The 25,664-nt window shown below is 38.3% G+C and overlaps 1 protein-coding gene across 1 annotated transcript in view; it reads right to left on the minus strand.

Annotated features, from left to right (window-relative positions):
* Positions 1-25,664, minus strand: part of lgr4 (leucine-rich repeat containing G protein-coupled receptor 4) — a 77,241-nt gene that overhangs the window by 30,290 nt on the left and 21,287 nt on the right. The window contains exon 2 of the mRNA XM_028794222.2: positions 3,070-3,141. Coding sequence (XP_028650055.1) covers positions 3,070-3,141 — 72 coding nt within the window. The remainder of the gene's footprint in view (positions 1-3,069; positions 3,142-25,664) is intronic.

Genomic DNA, 25,664 nt, shown 5'->3' on the forward strand with positions numbered 1-25,664 from the left:
TCCTCTGACCCCTCAAACCTCAATAGATAACAATCTTGCCGGGATTTCCCAGCATCTCAGGCCTCACAGTTTGCGTGTGTGTGTCTCCAAGGAAAGGAAATGGAGATGAGATGGGTTGTGAGATACCAAATATGTTCCTCTAATCAGCAGATCAGTGGTAGGGGGTGGGGCGGTCTCTCAGCCAAGTCAACAATATAAAATCAGTTTAATCTGTGCATTCCATCACTAGACAGCACTGACGATTCTAGGCATAGGGACACAATAACAGAGAAGTTTTCTTATTTTAAATGCAAGTCTTAGTGAGTATCTTTTGCTTCTGCAGTGAAGTATATTTCAGGACACTCTGCAGTGTACACCCCTGCTTTTTCTTTATGACACTTTGCCCAATATCATCTTGGAATTGTATTGCAAAGTAGGTTCCACCATCTGTAATGGCTTACTGGCTTACTGGTTTCAATCTTTGCATTCTGGGGCATTTGATTCTTTCCCAAACTGGTAGTGGTCTACTGTGATTGGCTGGTGGAAGATTTAGGCCGTCGTTGAATGATTCATGCACGTGAGAAATACAGTGTGGAATGCAAGCATAAAAATGACATTTAAACAACTGAAAAGTACAGTAAAGGATAAGTGAAATGCTGATGGGTGAAATAAGGCATCAAGTGTAGACGAGATTTAATGTGTCCTCCATTAACCTAAAAATCAAATGTGAAATGTAAGAGCATTCAACTCAAATGCCCAAGTTCATCAAGATGAAATCAGACATCAACAATAGAGCAGAGAGTTGCTTTGAATTAATTTCATAACAGGCATCAAAAGCAAGGGAGAGTGAAGCACAAATTTTGAGGGGAGTGAGAAGACAACATGTCACTCTTCCTGCCCATTTCAGCTTTTCTATTATGACCAGATTACAAAGTTCTTCAAATACGTCTGACAGCAATAAATCAAAGTGGGTTTATTCATGTAAAGCAAAGACTTTAGCCATACCAATCCCACTGTCAAATTACCAAAATGAATTTGGTTAGAGAATGCGGGCCAATTAATCACTTATAAAGAAATGCAGTTCAAGAGAAAACAAAGGCAAGCATTCAAAAGAAAAAATATACAGTAAATCCTCCACACTTGAACAGTTGGGAACTGGACTCGTGGAGAAAGCCAAGGAGAGAACAAAGGAGGGCAGCCCAGATAGCAGTTAGAATGAGATGGGGCAAATCCTCCCTCCCACAAACATCCCAGGTGTGAACGTGCACAAACACACACACATATTATTATATATATACACATTTAGTATTGGGGGGGGTGACTAAGTCAGTATGATCGGGGGGGGGGGGGGGGGGGGGTGTATCGTTTAATTAAAGTGCATATGTCCTTCTTAAGTTGGCATATGCTGGGTTTATGTCCAAGTGTCTGTTGATGGCGTTTTCATCTGATAGCCAAGACTCGGCCAACTCTCTGGCGCTTTTTGTACTGGCCTTAAATTTTACTTTTACGTTGTATATTATATATATATATATATATATATATATATATATATATATATATAAATATAAGAGAGAGAGAGAGAGAGAGAGAGAGAGAGAGAGAGAGAGGAGAGAGAGAGAGAGAGAGAGAGAGAGAGAGAGTTGTTAACATGCCTAGCCAGAGAAAGCACCTCATAAAACAGTGCTCATCCAAGCCATGCCTCCAAGGTCTACTGCCTCCAAGAAAGTGAAGTATAGCTCACCAACCTACCAACCCCACTAATCAGAGAGAGAGAAAGAGGACCCCAACCATACTATATTGGTGCTACAGAAACTAACTCTTAAGTGGAGGACCACCAATCCTATACAGACAAAAAATTTCACATTAGTAACTAGCGCTCATTTTCCAGAGAGAGAGCAATCAGAGATGATCAAAGCAATGCCTGGCTAGCCAGAATGAGGAGAATGTGAGACAGACTGAGACATAAACACACTTTCTCCTATCCTATGCCAATTTTCAAGAGACCTATACACAAGTTTTCTTCAAGCAAAATAACTATTAGGGGATAAGAATTTTGCTAGTGCACTAGAGAAGTGCAGAATGTGAGTGCCTAACTTATAGTGAGTGACACTGGGAAGATGGTGCCAAACCACCCTATGAGGAAATATCTTTAAAACCTCAAGCATAACATGTTGTTACCAGGAGGAGCCCTACTGTTATTTATGCATGTATGTGCATGTATTTACTTATGATCAATAATGTTTATTTTATTATTAATGCTTTGGCAATACAATGCACTAATGTATTATGACATTTAAATATTGTGTTTAATTTAGTAATAGCTTTTAATTAATTTTAATTAATAGCTTTATTCTGACCCACTGATTGACCATAATGGAAAATTTACATTAACACATGTCTACTGACGCTATACATTTTTTTGGCATTAAACTGCTTCACCTGTGCTGTGAATATTTCCTAAAATTAAGTATGTCTCTTGTCTAGACTGCTCCTCTGGAACAACAGCACCTCTCTCCTCTGGATGGCTAACTTTCCATGTTGTTGCTCACATCTCTTACAGTCAAGACATGTTCTGCTCATGCACAGGTCTAAAAGGCCTGGCTTGCTCTGATTTTGGATTGTAGCACTCAATGAGTTAGTTTCTTTATACAGTACTTTCCAGCTGGTTGCTGGAGCTGGACACTAGTGATATTTGTAGGCTACAGGTGAGGCTGACTAAGGAGACACACAGTTCGATTCTTGGGTCTGTAAAACAGCAATGTAAAGTACTGATCAACTACATACTCCATTGACACCCCAGGAACATAGGGATCATTCTAAGAATTCCACACTACAAGGTAAAGTCCATAGACTTGGCAGCCAAGTAGTAAAACTTGGTTATTTGTGGTTCTCTCAAATTTCTTGGTCTCAGTGGTAAGCTTATCACACCCACTCCTCAGTACTTGGTCAGGGGATACTTGATATACTTATCCTCATTTAAAATGCTAGAGACTAAACAAGTCTCATCAAATCTTGCTCTCACACACACACACAACTTCACTTGGTGCAAACTTACAGTACTTTTGGACTTTAACAGAATTTCTCACTTACAGCTCCTCCAAGTAGGGTAGGTTTTTGAAAGCCTGCGCTGGTAGCTCTGTGATGTTGTTCATACTGATGTCCCTGAAAAAGAAAAAAGGAACAACAGATCTGAAATAAGGTGGTGCTGATCAAAGTCCTAACCTTTAAACCTGGTTTGGGCCTGTTCTGCATGAAAATTTCCTGGAGTAAGCCTTTTCATAATTTCAGTTTCTGTTTTATGCCTCTAACAGTACTACTGGGGTTCATTCGCCCTGAACCTCTACCCTAATCCTAATCAGGGGCAAATGCTGCAGCACTTGGGAGGAGCCATCACACTGAACAGCAGTGAAGGCATGTGCTTGCTTGAATGGTATGTGGCCCAGTGCATTCTCATCAACATAAAAAAAGCTAACAGAATTAATAAAGACTATTCCTCCTACATAAAACACAACACTGTGGACAGGCAGAACTCTTTCTCCTTCCTTTTATCTGGCAAGCTATACATGGCCATTAACAATCAATCTAGTTTATCCACAGATAATAAGGTTGCTTAACAAACACTGATACTGAAAAAAATAAATGATTGTTCCTCAAACACACACACATTTTATATATATATGTATGAGTATATACTGTATATTATACACTAGAAGAGAAAATTCACTCATTGTAATGTAGGTCTTATACTTCAACCTTCATTGCTGAAATAAACAAATAAAAATAATACAAAAACAGTGTAACAATAAATCCATAGGGAAAAAACAGTAACTATGAACAATGGTTGTCTTACACTTCTTCAGTCGTCACTGCTGGACACCTTTGGTACACAGCACCAATGAGCCTCTGAAACTACATTTGTGGGATGTTCTCCTGTACCTGAAGAACCGTACAATGATGAGGCTTGCCACTGGTATGCAGAGGTTCACGTCTCTGCATATTGCAAATCCAAGGCACTGCAAAAGGTGACCTATGGTCAGGACAGAAGGTAGGCCAAGGTAGCTCTTGAACATGGGTATGTATTCCACAGGAGAACTGTGACCACAGAAGCTGTGTGGGGCCTGGTATTGTCTTAATGTAGAGTTAAGATGAGGAGGAGTTGTAAGCACAGGGCTTCAAACACGTTGCCTGGAGGGCCACAGTGGCTGCAGGGGTTCGTTTCAGCCACTTTCTGAATTAGTAAAGTTACTGTTGCTAATTTAACATAATTATTTTACTTTAATTACAATTGACTTTTTAAATTGTTTTTTCCTTACCCAGCAGCCAAACAATAAACAGATGAAAAGCAAACCACCAGATGACCTAACTCAGGGAGTCTCACACTGTACTTTAGGGTCACAATTTTTAGTTCAAACAATCCCGTATTTAAAGTAGTTGCTAATTAAACCAGTTATTTAATTCTATGTCTTATTAATGCTCTCATTCTGCCTCACCAGTCATTTCCAAAACCAATTTTATTTATTATGAGATCTGTGACGTTGTGGAAGAGAAAAGATCAGTTTTTTTCAGACATTCTTTTCATTTCACATATTTACGTATTTGGGCAGATACTGTATGAAAGACACAGGTGCAGACAGAATCTAAATTAGTCTTGCCAGTCAAGTATAATCAAGGCAACATTGGTAATTGGTTAATAATGAAAAAAGTCACTAGAACAAAAACTTGTCACCACTGCGGCCCTCTAAGAGCAGAGTCTGACATTCATACTCTGCAGTCAGCAGAATGAAGCTTGTCTTAAACTCACCTGTCACTGACTCAGGCACTGTGTCTGCCATAGGTTTCAGCAGCCATATGGTTTATCAAATGAACTGTTGTTACATGTTAGTTCTAGTCTGCTGTGGACAGCTAAGGGTGACCAGATGTTGGATGGTCTTTTGTCATACCTTAATGCAGAAACCATGCCCTCAGTAGGATCACAGTAAAGGGGTTTAAACTTCCCTCAGCATCATGCCATTTGCTCTCTCTCTTGCTTGCTTCTGGCAATATTTCAGGCATCATGGAATTCCCAGAAAGACCGACAAAGTGTCAAAGTGTGGTCTTTGTCTCAGGTCTTTTAAAAATGATCTGATCAGGAATTGTTCCACCTGAACCTCACAGGGCTAAAGTGTACCTAAGTAGCTTTTGTGTGCTTGGCAAATTACCGTGCATCAGTGCACAAGCTGTACTGCTGGACAAAGGGCTAAAATAAAAATTGACAATGTTTTGGGAGTTTTCTCATTCCAGATAATGTTACTTTTCTTTTCCATCGCTATATTTTTTCCACTCAATGTGTGGTGCTGTATTCATTGTCCTTTTATCTAATGTTGTTATTACATTATTGTCTCTAATATGTGAGAAAGAAAGACATGCAAGTAACAAGTTTAGTATGGTATGTACAGTAAATGTGGCCTTTAACTTGAACTTAAGTTTCCTTACATTTGCAATACAGCATAACAGAGTCATAAAGATTCATTTGGTTGGACAAGGGAAAGCTGAAGTGGCCATAAAGGAAGAGAGCCAAGACAGCCCAAGCTCAGTGAGCCATTAAGACAACTCTAAAGAATTCGAGAGGAGAGCAGTGTTCTACAGTAAGATGACTCTCATGGACAGCAACTGTGCCATCCTTGGGTGGCTAAGAGAATAGCTGTTCAGGGTGGACAACAAACTTATCCATCCATCATCCAACCCGCTATATCCTAACTACAGGTCTTTAATACATAATAAGCTCTTGACTATTTGATAATGCAACTCTTCCTGTCCAATGCAACCTCTCAATCCTCTACGCTCATACAACTGGAACAATAACATAAGAGGGGCAGTTGGTCATCCTCCCTAACAAAGGAAGGATTCCTGAATGGCCAGATGTGCTGTCTAAGGACTAGCCCCTCATCTTTCCCAAATACAGTTGGTCGCCAAATGAGATTAGAAGAAAGAACAAAGGCAGTAATGCTTGGCTTTGGTCTTCTGAGATCTAAAACAGCCCATACTATCACCAAGCCCGCAGCATGCACAGAGGACCCTCATGCTAATCTGTATATGCAGACAATGGAGTTATCAAATAACCAAGAGTCTGACACGCAGACTGGGTGGGAGGTGGAGAAATGCATCTTTCCTCAGGGTTGCACAGGTGGAGGCTTGCAACTCAGGAAGCCAGCTTTGTGCGGTGGTTTAGTGGGTCAGCCGGAATGTAATAGAAACATGGCAAAAACTTGTAATAGGCAATGTAACACAAAAATACAGCTGACAGCGACATCACTGAATATGGCTGAAAATAAACATTATGGAGTTACACTGTTGTAGGGCAGAATGGAAGCCTGCCACAGCTGTCTTCATATGGCAGGCAAATAATGAGCTTACAGCCTCAGTTATGAGCACTGGGTCAAGTGGATAAAAACCTGGAGAAGCAAGACAAAAAAAAATCACAAGAATGAAGTAACCACTTGGTTACCAACTACTTGGAATCACAGCAAGCCACCATTACCATGGCAACTGGCTAGCCATTATACAAGTACTGGGAAATACATAAAAAATATATATAAAATAAATCCCCCCCCCCTCCCAAAACACTCTTGTTCTTCTTTCTAGAACCAAAAGACAAAACTGTTCACTGAACGTGAAGATCCCCAGAAACAATCTGATGTAAGCACATTTGTGAGGTGTCCATGTGTCAGGTCAATTCACTTCCTCTGAGACAAAGGAATTATATATATATAAAAAAAAAAAAAACAAAAAAACAGATTCCCCAGTTAAGGTCTCTTCTCAGTCACTGGACCCCTAATGTATATCAAGCCACAGTGTCTCACAAACTTTTTTTGTTCTTCACAAAATATGTGAATGTAAACGTTTGGGTTTTTTTGATGCACTTGACCTTTACTGCCATTACCTGTCAAACCCTCTGCTTAGCCGATCTTATTTTTAACTGTAATTTCTTACACTATAGTTAATTTCACACCATTTTAACAGTTCTTTGATTTTTCTTTTCTTTTTAATAAGGCAGCACATGTCTCTGCAGAGGAGAAATAGATACATCAGTAAAGGACTCGTGTGTGTGTGAGAGAGAGAGAGAGAGAGAGAGAGAGAAAGACAGAGTGGACTTGTCAGGACTGGCTGGTAGTTGGGCCCAGCCAGGATATCACCATAGGCCTACTCGGCCTCTGTGATAATTGCTTTTTGAAACAGACTTGTAATTCTTACAAGTACTGGATATGAAAGCTTTTTGGTAATCTTTATTTTCTTCCCAAAATGGACCACTTTGCATCCTACAAAAACATACATTGTTGGCCAATAGCTCTGTGCACAGCATTAGTGATAGACTTCTCAAAATTTTGTGTGTTATATACCTGTATTACCTAAGAGGCATTTTGCTTTAGCTGTGACTAAGTTTGAGATGGGTGGAAAAAAATTAAGGATAGGAATTCTAGTTGGGAAAGATCCCTGACTTAACAGTACAGATTTATTAAATGAACAGCAGGGTCTCACCAGGATCTTCAGTGTAAGTATCTCAGTCAAAGCTCTGTAGGTACTGATTGACTGCCATTTGTTTTGTCCTGTCCAATATGGAGGAAACGGAAGTGGCTAAAATTGCTATCTACCAAAACATTGTCTATTGCTTCTAAAGGTAATCAAGTAATCACAAAACCCTTTTGCCTTCTGAGTAGAAACAAAACCCATCATGCCAAAACCTACTATACATAAATAATGTTAACTAATGCAAATATTTTTGACTTAGTGGACTGATATTCATAAACTTAAGTGGTAGTAGCTAATGAAAAATGCTTAATAATGACCAAGCCGCCAGGAGTGCAGGTGATCGCCTCTCAGCAGAATAGCATTTTCTTTGTGCTCTTAAATCTCACAGATGAGGATAGGAGTCAGTTGATTGTATATTTGACAAATATACAATAATGCATATTCTCAAACCTGAATAACAATAAACAAGATTAAGGGAAAAAGATATTTATACATTTCTTTCATTTGAAAGGGAAAGGGAACAAAGAAAGACAAAACATGCAAAGGGCTAGATTAGGTATAAACATTAAATCAAAGTGTTTAGCACTGTATTAGAAAATCACAATGATTAAACTAGCATCAGTGTCTATTTACTACAGTAAATCAGTGTCTTATGATAAACCTTTTAGTTACAGCAAAGTGATCTGAGTTATGAGCCTGAAATTAATCCAAGGATGAGGAGTCTATAGCAGAGTATATACTGGCTGCAAGGTGTATCCAACTCTTGGTTAGTTCCCTGGACCAAACAACTCAATTAGTATACCCAGTCCCTATACTGAACATACAGATATGACCTGCCAAATTATTCTACTTCCATCATTTATGAAAGCAGAGGCTGATCAACCTGGTGACCGGTTACCTCAGTGTGAACTGTGCGAAGTACTTCTAGTTAAGATCCATGGTGTTAATTGATCCAAATGATAAATGGTCCTGAATAGATCTTCTTGATTTTTAGGTTGTTTTATTTTTGATGCTGTGGTTACACCTCTGAATTCTTTCAAACATGTGCTTGGATTGACTGCAGAGCGATTACTACTTTTTCATTTTGGTTCATTTAATAGCAAATCAGCCTGTTCAAGTGCTGTAATGTACAATTACAGATAATGGATGGATCAAATATTTTAACAGTATACATATGTAATATGTTCGAGAAGGAGAGATAAAAATAAAAATTAAAAAGCTGCTGCATTTCTTTTCAGTTACCAAAAGACACTTTCCTAAATTGTGACAACATTGCAGTACTATCCATAGTCTTGACTTATACTTTAATAAATGGGTCCAAAAAACAAATAAGCAATTGCAAATCAATATAAACTATACAATTCCAATCTCTGATTATCCAATCTCCATTTTAATAGTTTTAAAGTTTACTCTTTCAAATTCTGGGTAAATACATTTGAGAAAACCAAACATCTCAAATGTTGCATTGCAAGTGCCACAGTATCTTACATGTTGTGAAACACAACAAAACAGCCAAAGTATAAAACCTCACCAGTCTTTTTTTCTGTGTATGTTGCCTTTCAAAACATTTCATATCAGCTTGACTGTTTTCTTTGTACTTTATAAAATTTATGGTTACCAAAGCCATTGGTGATTACAGCAGGCACATGGATAACATGCAAACTTCAAACAGGTAATTACTGCACTGGGATCAGAACCTATATCACCCAGGAGTGAGGCAACACCATTACCTTCTGTAGCATTGAACCAAAGTCCATCATATTCAAAACAAAAAGGTGGCAGGAAAAAGAAAATACCACCAAAGCTTTTTCCCCCCTTGTTTTTTGATACTATTCAAAGGCACTTACTCATTTGGGTCATTAGTCAAGAACAGTTACTGTCACAGTGAGGACCAAGAAGGGACATTACTTCTTATGTGCTTACCCCACAAGGTGAAAGGTATAATTCTACAAGTATGAGAGCTGCACATGCATCGAAGTTTAGTGTGTTCTGGCATCAGCATGATGGAAAGTCATGTTGTGCAAATACTGCCATGGCTTTTAGAAATTTACTTCATATTTTTGCAGTTTTTGTTTTTTTACATTTTGTTTTATTAAAATGTCTGCTTTCTGCAAAGGTGTTTAGATTTGCTAAACCAAAATTTGGTCAAGCTCTGCCTCCTATAAGATGATGCAGCCAGGAGCACACACTTGGTATATCAAAATCATATATCAAAAAATAAAAACATGTTATTTTACTGCTAAAAATTTCATACACTAATTCTGAATCTATGGTGAGATACTATTATTATGTGATAATATTCACATTTGTGAAATTGAGAGTATACAAGATTTATGGTTAAACATAATCATAAATGTGGGCATATGGTGTTTAAAAAAAAAAAAAATCAGAAAATGGTAAAATGTGCTACAGTATATTAAAAAGACATACTAAACCCTACTTACTAAATAACTTTTCAGAAAATAGTAAATATAGTTAAAGGCACTGTATTAAATAAAGACTTACTTAAGATTTCTCAGTAAAGAACTTTTCTTATGCTAACAGTCAATGTTCTTTTATTCCCTTGTTTCCTCCTAATCGCCATCTCTCCTTCAGTTTTTTCTCATCATTTATACTTTTCTGTAACACAATGCGTCTGAAAACACTTCACTTGATTTTATCAGCCATCATTATGTCCTACTCATTCAGGGATCAAAAAAGCACACAACATTCCAGATATCACTTGTATGTTTTGCCAAAAAACAGTTCCTTTTCCAAAACAATCCCAGCTAAGCTAAGAAAAATGCATTACAGACTCTCTAGGAGGTTCATTGTACTCAAAAGCTTGAGGATGTTCAGGACACTTAAAACAAAAAGCAGATACAGAACAGTGCTGCCTAGCATAGTCCATGCCAAGAAGGGCTATCATGCAAAGCTTTGTTCAGTAGGGAAAGGACCTACAGTTACAGGTTTTTGGGAAAAGTAAATTTAACTTCATGCATTAAAGGACATGCAGGTCATCTGCATGCAGGTCATCTACATTCTTGCATAAAGAAGATGGGTCACGTCTAGTGCTAAAGATCAAAATTACCTAGTCAAATCCAAATGTAAAGATGAAGTAAAATGCACTTCAATTTTGCACATATATAAGGGGCAGCACACATTGATCAAAAGTTAAGGATGAGGCTTCACAAACTACTAGGGCAATCCCAAAAGTAAAGTCTCCAGAGCAGTGGGGACGTAGAGAAACTGTTCGTACGGCTGTTGGCCACACTGTTGTGATTGGTGCTTCCTCCACTCCCAAACAAGCATGTGCGGCTTTGCTAGGATGCTCAATCTTGGCTTGGCAGCCCTTGAAAATGGAGCTCCCATTGAACGCTACTGTCAAGTGCGAAGTTCGCGCAGGAGACCGTCAATTTCTGACAAGACATTCGCGAAGGTTGAGGAAAACATGCGTAAAGATCGGCGGTTGGAACTTCATCACCCACCCACCCACACTATAGTCCAGATTTGGCACCCAGTGACTACCACCTGTTCCCTAAGTTGAAAGAACATTTGTCCGGAAGGCGATTCTGCTCCGACGAAGAGGTGAAAGATGAGGTTCAACGCTTCCTGAAGGACATGGCGGCGAGCTGGTACGACATGGGCATTCTAAAACTACCACAGCGTCTACAAAAATGCATCGACCGAAATGGCGATTATGTAGAAAAACAAATAAGTCTTTAACCTTTAAAACGATGTAAACATTATAGATAATAAACGGTTGTTTGTATTTCTAAAAAAATAGGAGACCTTAGTTTTGGGATTGCCCTCGTAGAAAGCAGTCTAAAGCTAGTTTTTACAAATGTATTAGTTGACTCTATCCATAGGAAATAAAAACAATAAAGTGAAGATCAGGGCATGACGGCTGTTAACGCATAGGCAACACCTTTCAAAACATACTAAACGCATGGAACTATGTGGAAAGTCAACACATTTCTATAACACAATGTGAAGGCAGAGCTTGATCAGATAAATCTGGCAGATTCAGAAAGCATTCAAACCACTTTAATTTCAGCACACATTATTTATGTTGTAGATTTAATTTTAAATGGATACATTTGATATTTTTGTCCATAAATCTACATTCAATAACCTATAATGACAAAATGTTTTCAGAAAGGTTTGTAAATCTGTTCAAAACCAAAAACTGAAATCTCTCATTCATATATGTATTCATACAATTAATTCAGTACTATGTAGAAGCCCTTTTGGTAGCAATTACAGCTTCATGTCTTCTAGGTTAAGTCTCTGTAAACTTGGTATCCCTCAACTTGGGCACTTTATTCAATTCTTCTTGGCAGATCCTTTCCAGCACAATTAGATTGGATGAGAAGCACCAGTAAACTGCCATCTTCGGGCCTCTCTACACACGTTCTATAGGGTTTAATTTGGGGCTTTGGCTAGGCCACTCAAGGACAGCAAGACACTTGTCCTGAACCCACTCCAGCATTGTCATACTGAAAGGTGAACCATTGCCCCAGCCTGATGTTGTAGCCACTCTCAAGCAGGTTTCCTTCAAGGACCTCTCTGTATTAGAATGCGTTCATCCTTATGTCAATTGTAACCAGTCCCTATGTCCCTGACTTTGAAAGGCACACTCACAGCATGATTCTGTTATCACCATGTTTCACCACCGTAAGTTTGGTATTAAGCAGATGTTGAGCAGTGCCTGGTCTTTGCCAGATAGAGTGTTAGGATGTCTGTCCAAAGAGTTAGTTCAATTTTTATCTGATCAGACCAGAGAATCTTTTTTCCCCTCATGCTCTTAAGAACTTTAGAGGGATGTCATATTTTTTACACAAGATTGGCATCTGTGTAGCCATTCTAACAGGAAGATTGATGGAGTGCTGCTGAGATGGTTGTATTTCTGACAGGTTTTTCCATCTCAGCAGAGGACTTCTGAAGCTCTGTTAGAGTGATCATTGGGTTCATGGTCACCTCTTTGACCATAGACCTTCTTGCCCATTTACTCAGTTTCACAGACAGCCAACTCTGGGAAGAGTCCTGTACAGTAGTTCCAAACTTCCTTCATTTTACAATTAATGAGGCCACTGTGTTCCTGGGAACACTTAAAGCTTTAGAAATGATTTTATTACCTTGCCTTTATCTAAAGCTCACCATAATTTGATTGTGAATGTCTACTGAAAGTTTCTTGGACTTCATGGATTGTTTTTTGTCCTGACATTTTGGAATCTTCTATACACTGGTGTGTGCCTTTCTAAACAATGTCCAATCAATTCAATTTGCCACGAGTAGACTCCAATCAAATTCTAGACACATCTCAAGGCCAATTAAAGTAAACAGGATGTACTTGACCACAATTTGGAGTGCTAGATCAAAGGGTCTGAACACTTCTATAAAAGAGTTTTTGATTTTAATAAATTTGTAAACGTTTTTGAAAAATGTGTTTTATACTTTATCAACTTGGGTTAATCAGTGTAAATTGATGGGCAAAAATAGAAAATGTATCAGTTTAAAATTAAATCTAAAGCACAATAAAGTGTGCAGAAAGTGAAGGGGTCTGAATACTCTGAATCCACTGTAAGTTTGAGACGGATTCCCCTTTAATATAGCAGTAAAATGGGATGTAACATGCTGCTAGCCCAAATTCAAAGCATATAAAAAAACATTTTTTATCCTCTTTGCATGAAAAGTCAAAGCTGAACCAATCAACACACAGTTTAAACCCATCCTTGCATACAACTTGCCTACACCAAAAGGCTTCTTGTAATATTTGTTTGTGCTTAATGGTACCTATTATTCAAACTAACTTAAGGAAGAATCTTGAGGGGCACCACACAAAGGTTTCAAAAATCACAGATCATGGAGGCTTTACATACTAGTCCCTTCTGAAAGCAGTCTGAATTCACATATTGTAGGATAAAGAGGGGCCAACTCTTATTCTCTTCTACAATAGTACCATAATGGATCTTTGTAGTGTGTAAGTAACTGTACAGGTCTGAAAAGTTATCTGAGTAGGAGACGTGCAGTAGCCACATGGAGAATACTACCCAATATGCAAAATAGTTTAACTCCCATAACAAGGTAAATGCTTACTTGTAAGTTTTTGTACAACCATTCCATGATTCCAGGTAGTCCAATCACAGTTACAGGAAGCAAATGGCCTGAATGCCTTTTCAAAATGCATTAAGTACAAGTCTTGAGTTTGACTGTTTATAATAATAATTCATTACATTATGTAAATGATCGTATTTTCCCAGCAAGCAGTATGCATCTGTTTGAAATATCAAGCCTCTTTTATAATATACAGCATGGAACAAAAGTATTTACCTATGTTAGTATCTAGTTAGGGGAAAAAAAGGGAGTAAAAAGAAAAAAAAGCAAGTTAAAACAAGTGTTAGGTTGATGACGCAGCACAACCACAAGGGCAATGCTCCGGTAGAAGACTTGGGGCAACGACACAGACCAGTTAGCTCAGGCAGTGTTTCTTTTTTTTTTGTAGGAGCCCCAGGGAGATTCAAGAGACCAGTTTATTCAGGCAGAGTTTTAAGAGGAACTTTTGTATAGTGCAAGCCTTCAGGCAAACCAGGTCTACAGGAAGTTTGAATTCCTTGGTGTGGAACTAATATTAAAGCACTTGCCAACATTTCTGAAAATACCTTCTGTTCATGGGGCAGGAACCATTTGAAATTCAAAAGATGGCATAATGAAATGTAAAAAAAAAAAAAATAATTTTTAAAACTTGGGGGTACGCCAAATGGATTGGGGTGAAAGGAAGGGCACTACACAGTCCTTAGGAAGGTCTGAGGAAGGAAAGAGTACAAAAAACATTTAAAAAAGCAAACGTTTGGGAGGGAAACAGGAGCATTTTCACTGTAGATCCATTACAACAAGTGGAACAGTGGCAAAAGTATCCCAGTTAACAGGGTCCAAGGTGACCAAATCTGGCAGAATATTTCTTAGAAATTGCTACTTCACATTTCAGCTTCAAAAGGAGAAACACATATACACAATGTACTCTAGACATCAGAAGTTGAAAAGGTTAAAAGGTCAAAAATAGGAAATTATTTCTAAGCCTACAATTTGGGGTCATAATTGTAGAAATGCATATACATCAAGCAAAATGAACAGAGCAAGCAAAACATTCTGGGTTCAGCCGATCCACAGGAAAACAGCACTGCTTGTAAGTCTCCAATAGGTCCAGACAAGGACAAACACACTGATCATGTACAGGCATATGAAAAAGTTTGGGAACCCCTCGTAATTCTTTAGATTTTTGTTTATTATTGGCTGAGCTTTCAAAGTTGCAACTTCCTTTTAATACATGACATGCCTTATGGAAACAGTAGTATTTCAGCAGTGACATTAAGTTTATTGGATTAACAGAAAATATGCATCATAACAAAATTAGACAGGTGCATAAATTTGGGCACCCCAACAGAGATATTACATCAATACTTAGTTGAGCCTCCTTTTGCAAATATAACAGCCTCTAGATGCCTCATATAGCCTTTGATGAGTGTCTGGATTCTGGATGGAGGTATTTTTGACCATTCTTCCATACAAAATCTCTCCAGTTCAGTTAAATTTGATGGCTGCCGAGAATGGACAGTCTGCTTCAAATCATCCCATAGATTTTCGATGATATTCAACTCAGGGGTCTGTGACAGCCATTCCAGATCATTGCACTTCTCCCTCTTCATGAATGCCTTTGTAGATTTCGAACTGTGTTTTGGGTCATTATCTTTTTGGAATATCCAACCCCTGCATAACTTCAACTTTGTGACTGATGCTTGAACATTATCCTGAAGAATTTGTTGATATTGGGTTGAATTCATCCGACCATCGACTTTAACAAGGGCCCCAGTCCCTGAACTAGCCCCAAAGCATGATGGAACCTCCACCAATTTGACAGTAGGTAGCAGGTGTTTTTCTTGGAATGAGGTGTTCTTCTTCCACCATGCAAAGCGCTTTTTGTTATGACCAAATAATTCAATTTTTGTCTCATCAATTCAAAGTACTTTGTTCCAAAATTAATCTGGCTTGTCTAAATGAGCATTTGCATACAACAAGCGACTGTTTGTGGCGTGAGTGCAAAAAGGGCTTCTTTCTCATCACCCTGCCATACAGATGTGCAAATTGCACTAAATTGTAGAAGAATGATGTACAGATACACCATCTGCAGCAAGATGTTCTTGCAGGTCTTTGGAGGTGATCTGTGGGTTGTCAGTAACCATTGTCACAATCCTGCGCATATGCCGCTCCTGTATTTTTCGTGGCCTGCCAGACCTGAGTTTAACAGCAACTGTGCCTGTGGCCTTCCATTTCCTGATTACATTCCTTACAGTTGAAACTGACAGTTTAACCTCTGAGATAGCTTTTTGTAGCCTTCTCCTAAACCATGATACTAAACAGTCTTTGTTTTCAGATCTTTTAAGAGATGCTTTGAGGATCCCATGCTGTCACTCTTCAGAGGAGAGTCAAAGGGAAGCACAACTAGCAATTGACCACCTTAAATACCTTTTCTCAAGATTGGACACACCTGTCTATGAAGTTCAAGGCTTAACGAGCTAATCCAACCAATTTGGTGATGTAAGTAATCAGTATTGAGAAGTTACATGCATTCAAATCAGCAAAATTACAAGGGGACCCAAACTTTTGCACAGCCAGTTTTTCACATTTGATTTAATTTCATACAACTAAATACTGCTTCACTAAAAATCTTTCTTTGGAAAACACCCCAGTAACTCAGATGTTCCTTGGAAATGAAAGACATACCACTGTTATCTTTTTTGTTGAAAGTACAGTAAATTATTATGCAGGCTGAGAGGGGTTCCCAAACTTTTTCATATGACTGTATCAAACTAAGATTTGCATGGTGAGCGGTCTACCTGCCCAACCCTTGCCGAATACTGCTCAGTTAGTGGCATGTAACTTCTATAGGTGAAGAAACATTTTGCAGGTTAAATGTCAAAGATCAATACAAGCTTTCTGCAGATCAGGACAGATTTAATTTGCAGATTAACAGATACTACACAGACTCTGCCAGATGAAGAACAGAAACATTTGAAAGTAGTATGGACAATAATTGTTTCAGTCTCCATGAGAAGTAAAACTTCAGTTGTTGATCAGCTTGAACGATCAATGACCACTCCGAAATAGCATTTATGACTCCACCACTGATGAAATGGTTTTAAGTGCATAATGTCTGAGACGTTAAATATCAGACACAAGACCTTCAGATATACTTTTCTAATGTATAGTCTTAAGCAGTACATGAAGACTAAGTCATTGCTGAGACCAGCGCAGCTTTGCTTCTTCATTAAAAGGAAATCGTTGTTATTGCACATCAAGTGTTCATCTTCAAACTTGCATTCACTTGCAGTGTTACATAAATCCCAAAGCAAGGAATGAAACAGGTTGGTCACATTCGTACAGGGCAGTCGATTTGCTTCTTTTTTTGTTTTATTTCCATTACTTTTCAGCAATTTTACAAAAGCTAAGAGAGGGGCACCAAGCAGCATCTGGTTTCAAAGCTGCTTTTAAACTTGTAATACACGAACACCACAGGAAACCAGTTGTTCTTTGTAAGAGTAAACGGCTTGAACTGCTAAAGGTCCTAATCAGACCCATGTGAGGGGGCTCGAGTTTCTGCAGAAACACCTTTGTCTACTGCTGGGCTCCAGTGCAAAACAATGCATTTGGACTATGGCATAATTAGGGATTATCGGCAAGAAATATGAACCGTAGTCAGAATGGTGTGGACATCTGAACTCTGTAAGGCTACTGTTCTAATCCAGGCTGCAACAAATCAAACAGGTTTAATTTTAAATAGAAATAATGTTCCTTTTAAAAAATGACAAGTGACCCTTGGGGAGGTAGCCAATTTATTCAGGCTCTATTTGTAGTTAAGATTAATTTTCTAAACCCATTCTTTTCATGAAAGGGTCATGTGGAGCCTGAAACTATCTCAGTAGCAACAGGCGCTAGGCAAGAACCAATCCTGCATGGTGTGCCAGTCTAATATAGGGTACACTCACACGCACTTCAATACTGACTCACACTATGCCATTTGAGAGTTGTCTTTTAACTTCCCATTAATAACTTTTAAGCGTAATCCAGTATTACTTGATCCAATACTGTATTATGGTTTTATGCCAGGATGACAAGGTGTTGTTGGTGAGTTCACCCTGCTTACAGGAAGCCTTACAACAGGGTTACCTCAATCACCACCTAAAGACTGCCACACCAATTCAAAGAAGATTTCTGTCCAAGGCTATATCACCTTAGAAACAAGGCACATTTATAGATGCAACTACCTTCTTAAATGACTAGTAATTTGCAATGAAATGATTTAATTACACTTTTAATTCTGATACCCCAATAAAACAGCAGGGGAACTCAGGTTTTGAATTGTTTTCCAAGCATTATCTTAAAATATATTTCTTAAACAGGCTGATTGACAACTTACATAAGATCTACACGTAAGTTCTGCAGTGAAACTCTTTAAATTAAATTTGATATTCCACAACAGGATTTTACAATTGACAAGTGATAAGAATGGGCATTGGAAGGGTATAGAAATGTAATCTGTCAACAACGTCTTTCATCAATCTGTTGCAAAAATAAATTTAATTTCACAAAATCAATAATTTAAACCTTGACCATCAATAACGGCACACAGCAAATTGATGCCACAAGGTGCAAGAATGTGAACAGCAATTTTTGAATAGTTATACTTCAGAGAGATTTAATGGATAATTCTGGATGACAATCAGGTACACCCTTGCTCAGTATGAAGTTTCCTCTGTTTGCTTAAAAACCCCATTGTACCAACAACACTATTAACCAACATTTAATCTAAAATATTGTATGAGCTGTTTAGAAAACACATTTTTACGCATTGTCCCCCTATTACCATGGGCTCAAACGTATTTGGACAAAATAACAATCCTAAATATAATGATCATTTTGAATATTTGGATGAAAATCCGTAACAGTCAATGATTACCTGAAGTCTGGAAGCTAAGGCCATTTCTAAGTGTTGGGTTTCCACTCTAGTGACGTTTGCCAGTCCTTTACTGCAGCTGCTGTCAGTTGCTGCTTGTTCATTGGACTTTAGGCAATCAGTTTTGTCTTTAGCAAGTGAAATGCATGTCCAATTGGGTTGCAGTCAGTTAGCCGACATGTGTATTCTCTATACGCTTCTCTATCCGACATGCTGATATATATTGATCTTAGTTTCCTTTCTCCAAAGAAAAGTTTTCCAGAACTAGACAGGCTTTTTAAAAATGTTTTCTGGCAAAGTATAATCTGTCCTTCATATGCTTGAGGTTTACCAGAGGTTCACACCTTGTGGTAAACCCTCTGTCTATATTTTCATGAAGTCTTCTCTTAAATGTAACCTTTGGCAATGATAGGTCTACCTCCCAGAGAGTGTTTTTGGGGTTGGCTAAATGTTGTGAAGGGGTTCTTCTTCACAGAGGACAGAATTCTGCAGTCATCCAGCACAATTCTCTTCTAGGGTTTTCCAGACCTTCTTGTGTTGCTTAGTTCACTAGTGCTTTTTAAGAATATACCAAATGGTTGATTTTACCACTCCTTGTATATCTGCTATCTCTCTAAAGGGGTGTTTTGTTTTCTCTGCATAATGAGGGACTGTTTTTATTTGCATGTACAGCTCTTTGGACCTTTTATTGAGAGTTGACAGGGACAGCTTCCAAATGCAAATTCCACACTTGGAATCAATTCCACACCATTTATTTGCTTAATAGTTAATGGAATAATGTGGGAACTACTCCCATCTGGCTATGGAATAGCTTATCAGTCAAAAGTCCATATACTGTACTTTTGAGTCCCTGGAAATGGGGGAACTATGCAGAAAAAAAGGATATCATTCCTAAACAGTACATACAATATTTTTGTCAAATCCCTTAAATTAAAGCAGAAAGTCTACACTTCAATCTCATAGTGATTGCTTTATTTCAAATCCATAGTGGTCAAAATTGTGAAAATTGCATTCCCGTCCAAATACTTATAGATCTGACTATATATTTATGCAAGAAGTCAAGCTTTTTGACCCATAATCCATTTTACCCCTGAAAACCCCTCTTTTTTTTGTCCAGTTTTGGACCATACCTTGTGCAAGAAATTACACCCTTCATCAGAAATAATTAGAAGGACTTGAAGTTGTGCAGGCCACATCAACTGACCCCAGGTGTTCACAACCTAATAGGACACGATGGGTCAAAATTATTGCTTTTTATCAAACTTCGAAAAAATGGGGATTGGTATATAGGCATATGGAGTGCCATTTTATACTATTTTACGGTTGCCGCTCTTTTAATATTTGATTCTTTACTGGTGGTCCTAGCCCTTTAAGAGCCACTTCCATATGGTTAAAAATGATATATTTCAAACATAAGAAAGTTAGATTATTTCAAGATCAGTGATCACAAATACAATGTTATTTTTTGATTTTTAAACCTTTTTAGGGATCTAGTCCCCTAGACCAGTGGTCCCCAACCTTTTTGACATCAAGGACCACTTTATTAGATGCAAATTTTTTCCACGGACTGGTCGGGGGGGGGGGGGAAGAGGTGATATAGATTTATACACAATTTACATAACATTTCTATTATTATTAAGCAGTTCGCATACGTTTGCAACCCGAGATTTTTCTTCTTTTTTTGCATATAACAAAGACATATGCTTTGCATTTGCCATTCCAACGGATTGCACATCACAAACATTAACACTGTTATCGTTTTTTTCGTGTCTGCCGTTTCTATAGGAGGGTGACAATGAGTTAAATTCCAATGGATGTTTTTCAAATGTTGACAAGCAATAAGCAAAAGGTATCACTGAAAACCACAGAAAACAAAAACAGCAAAAAAAAAAAAAAAAAACAGTACGAGGAAAGTTCGAAGGAAGAATTTTTTTTTTACAATGTTTCTGTTTGGAGATCGTTGTGTAAACGTGCACATCTGAGCTGCGACCACAGATCTAACTGCTCTGTGGATGATTCATTCAGGCATTTCAAGGTCACTTCGTTGTAATGAAAGCATCTGCTTAATGTACTTCGTAGTAACGCGATTTCTATAGACTCGTGTCATATTGGGAAACTATCGGGACCGTAACAATACTTTGTTGTAATACTCTCTCCGCGCCGCTGCAAAGCCCCGCCCGCCAAGTGTTCTGAAAAGTCTGAGTGAGTCTCCGTTGCTGACAGTTCTCTCGCAGCCCGGCTGTCAGACGGCTGCGGCCCGGTAGTGGGTCGCAGACCGGTGGTTGGGGACCCCTGCCCTAGACCACTATCAGAGTGTGGAAAATGACAAATTTGAAATTTCTACTACAATTGAGAATATTTACACTTTAAACATTTAAATTGAAGCAATATTTTAGTATTTCAAAGATCTGCTGCAAATATTTCCGTTTATTATGTACTTAGTGTAGATTAAATAGATAAAAATTCTGAAAAAGCGTAATTTTAAATAATTTGTTCCTATTTCAAAAGTTGTTTTTCCATTACATTATACTATAGAGAAACAGCTTATCCTAGCTATGCAGTACAGAGCACCAGCCATTATAGGGTACATTAACACACAAACTCACTCACACTAGATTATTATCTTAGAATTGCCAACTGACTTTTGACATCTAAGAAATTAGTTAAGGTTAATTTCACCAAAAAAGGTATTTTTTTTGCACAGAGAACAAGAGATAACATGAATTAAATACTTTTACAATCAATTTAGATAGTAGTACTTTGGGAACCTTCTAATAACAACTTGATTTGTTTTTTGAAAGACTAAGTGAATAGAGATTGATAACCTATTTGGGATGAATGAATTTTGATATTAGGGACATTCAGCCAGACACAAAAACTGTTTGTGGACAACATTTTTTGCACTGTGTCATCTAATGCAGGTTAAATCCCATTACAGTGATCCCTCGCTATATCGCGCTTCGCCTTTCGCGGCTTCACTCTATCGCAGATTTTATATGTAAGCATATTTAAATATATATCGCGGATTTTTTGCTGGTTCACAGATTTCTGCGGACAATGGGTCTTTTAATTTCTGGTACATGCTTCCTCAGTTGCTTTGCCCAGTTGATTTCATACAAGGGACGCTATTGGCAGATGGCTGAGAAGCTACCCAACTTACTTTTCTCTCTCTCTCTCTTGTGCTGACTTTTTCTGATCCTGACGTAGGGGGATTGAGCAGGGGGGCTGTTCGCACACCTAGACGATACGGACGCTCGTCTAAAAATGCTGAAAGATTATCTTCACGTTGGCTACCTTCTGTGCAGCTGCTTCGTGAAGTGACATGCTGCACGGTGCTTCGCATACTTAAAAGCACGAAGGGCATGTATTGATTTTTTTATCTGTCTCTCTCTCTCTCTCTCTCTCTCTCTGCTCCTGACGGAGGGGGTGTGAGCTGCCGCCTTCAACAGCTTTGTGCCGCGGTGCTTCGAATACTTAAAAGCAAAACAGCCCTATTGATTTGTTTGCTCCTTTGAAGAGGAAGATATGTTTGCATTCTTTTAATTGTGAGACTGAACTGTCATCTCTGTCTTGTCATGGAGCACAGTTTAAACTTTTGAAAAAGAGACAAATGTTTGTTTGCAGTGTTTGAATAACGTTCCTGTCTCTCTACAACCTCCTGTGTTTCTGCGCAAATCTGTGACCCAAGCATGACAATATAAAAATAACCATATAAACATATGGTTTCTACTTCGCGGATTTTCTTATTTCGCGGGTGGCTCTGGAACGCAACCCCCGCGATGGAGGAGGGATTACTGTATAGCAAATACCGAAGTAACAACATTTTCAGAATAATGAATACTTTTTGTGGGCCTGGACAAATGTTCATAGAACACGTCTCGTTTCAACTAAATGTAAATCTCTAAATGTATAATAACATTTTTTTGATCAAAAATGGCCACCGATGATAATGCAATGCAAAAAATACTTAATGCCGCTACTACACTTTCAACACCAAGTCTCAAGAACCCTGCAACAGTCTGTTGTGAAATTTGCTGTCTTGGGCAGGCTCAGTGAGCGTGTGCAGTTGGTATGATATAACACACATAGCCGAATTCTGAGTCTGTGCTCCACTGAGAGTCCACGTGGGCAGTTGTATTGTGTGTGGATACTGTACGTTCAAGTTTCATAGCACTTCTCAAAGTTTTCTTTGTTACAATGAAAGAAAAAAGTTAACAATCCTGGAAAAGATTGATTCCTGAATAAAGCAAAATGATGTGATGAAAGCATTTTAGAACTCGTCTTATATATACCTATAGTTCTACTAAAACCAAAACAAAGTTACATCTAACGTCTCATTTTCATTCTGTGTTCATACCTGTATTTCTATATAAAAAAATTCTAACGTCTTGTTTTCATTCTATATTCATACCTGTATTTCTATTAAAAATCTAAAGTCTAATTTTCAAATAAAATACTTTTTGCATTTTAAGAAGTGATTTTTTTTTTTTTTATATACAGGTACAGTGGAACCTTGGATCGCGAGCGTAATTCGTTCCGGACACATGCTCGCAGTCCAAAGCACTCGTATATCAAAGTGAATTTCCCCATAAGAAATAATGGAAACTCAGATGATTCGTTCCACAACCCAAAACTATTCATATAAAAATGATTAATACAAAATATAAAGTAAAATACATAAAACAAATTAACCTGCACTCTACCTTTGAAAAGAATCATGGCTGGTGTGAGTGAGTTTCTAAACTCTTGTGGGATTCACTCAATGGGACGACACGCGGAAGAGCGTCCCAAAGCAATCGCAGTCTTCCAGCGCTGTAGCAGTTCGCCATAAAAGTGAATCCGAAAAGATCGCGGACATGCTATAAGCACCTGCCGTTGATGGGTGATACAAGGAACAAGGAACATTATAAATGTGCAGGGCACAGTACTACTTGGCCACGACCCTGCCTGACTGCTTGTCTGTGTATAGGAGAGTGGCAGATCCCGCTACAATAAATAACCACGCTGTTGCTGTTTCAAGCTGAATAAAGCAGGTGTTGCTAAAGTACTGAGACTCAGCTTCGTGTTTTGGGGTGCAAGATGGGGACTCGCACGTCACAGCACGCACACACACACAGAGTCACAATGCTGTAGTAAACAGTATACGCTCGTATGGATGTTGACTATATGAGTGAGGCACGGCGACTCAGACGGAGAATAGGAGACGATTGCCCACAATCCCGCAGCGAGAGAGAGAGAAGAACCATCAGCTCAGTTGTGATCACATGACGCTCAGCAGACAAAGCGTATACATACTACTCGCATTGCAAGGCCTCACTCGTTTATCAAGTCAAAATTTATTAAAAAATTTAGCTCGTCTTGCAAAACACTCGTAAACCAAGTTACTTGCAAACCGAGGTTCCACTGTATTGTCAAGCTTGTGACACAGAGATACATGAAGACAGGAAGAGAAGTACAAGTTTTCAAGGAAAATACAAATACTTTACTAATGTATAGATAAAGCAGGTACAGTCTCAAGACTTTATTTAGATTAGGAACTGTTAGGGGTCTCAGCACAGGCAATCGTCCTGTTTTAGCTCCCATCTTCAGATTAGAAGAACACCAGCGGCTCGGAATCACTGCTGTAGTAGACTTGGTCTGGAGAAGCGAGATCAGGAGAGAGTGAGGAAGAGCAGATCAAAGTCCTGTGTTAAATGTTAAACATTGTGTGACAAGCACCGCAAGACAACTAATTGCTTTACCTTTGGTTTACTATTTACCAGATGCATTAGAGCAGCTACAGAGCTGTCCTTGCGCAGCTGCAGTTACAATACAATACAATACAGTTTATTTTTGTATAGCCCAAAATTACACAGAAAGTGCCGCAATGGGCTTTAACAGGCCCTGCCTCTTGACAGTTAGGTATGGTGAATTGCCGACAACCCCTGTCACAATACTATATGTATCTTCCCTATATTCATAATAACGAAATTTCTGTTATAGCAAAGTATTTTTATGGTCCCGTGAGTTTCGTTATAATTGGATTTCACCTGTATAATGAGAAATATAGTTGTAGCATCTTAAATGGAGTAGAAAACTGACATTCAAGGCAGTACTGTGCATAAATATGAATGTCTAATTTAAGTTTCTTACAGTAACAGCTTCATTCTTTCATCTTCCATAGGTAAACTGATAAAATAATTAAATTAGTACAATCATATTGAATAAATGTATTTTTTGCATATGCTTTCTGAAGCTCAGACTTACACGTAGCTGAAAACTATCCCAGTTGCAATGCATACAAGGCAAGAAACACCCATGAATGTGATACCAGTCAATCACATGGCATACACTCATCAAATCTAGTACTGTCAGTCAATTTGACATCATACCCTAGGAGTTTCCAGAGGAATCCAGCACGAACACAAGGGCAGCATTAAACAGAGAAGGCTAATCTCATATGTAAGTGATACTGCAAAGTTATAAGAAGAATAATGATGTTCACATCAGGTAATGTGAGCTATTATATATCAGAAGTTGACACAGGACACATACTATGGATGAAGGTTAAGGGACAGTTGCACACAGACATTATTTAGCATCAAAACGATGACTTTTATGGCCAAACTAAAATAAATAAATTAATTAATTAATAACTCTTCATTCAGCTAAAGGCTAAAGAAGTGAATTATGACTGTTTCCTTAAGTGCAAGTGTGAAAACAGAAGAATTGATTACCTGCCTAAAGAATAAAGAACACAGCATCTGCCACCCAAGTGTTTGAGGCTTCATATTTTCCTGTACTGTATTTTTAACTACACAAGTGCATACTGCCTAAACAGAAAAAGTTCACACATATTAGCCTAAAGACCAAGGCTTATTTAGAACTATTATGTGATTAAATTATTATTTACCATTACATTTTTGGTAACTGCCTTCTCCAATACAGGGTTATGGGAAGCTGGAAGGTACCCCAACAGCATCAGGCACTAGTCAGGAGCCAAACTTGGACAGGTTACTACATAGTGACCAACTGATCAAGCCAGCACATCTTTTGGATGTTGAAGAAAAGCAAGGTTTCCAGAGAAAAATCCTACAAATATAGTAAGAATATGCAAACTCTATATAGAAAGTGATCTGCCACCAAACCCTAAACTGGAAAAAAATTAGAGACGGCAACACTAACTGTGGAAGTAATATGTACACACATC

This window comes from Erpetoichthys calabaricus, chromosome 2, assembly GCF_900747795.2.
Source record: "Erpetoichthys calabaricus chromosome 2, fErpCal1.3, whole genome shotgun sequence".
Lineage (NCBI taxonomy): Eukaryota > Metazoa > Chordata > Cladistia > Polypteriformes > Polypteridae > Erpetoichthys > Erpetoichthys calabaricus.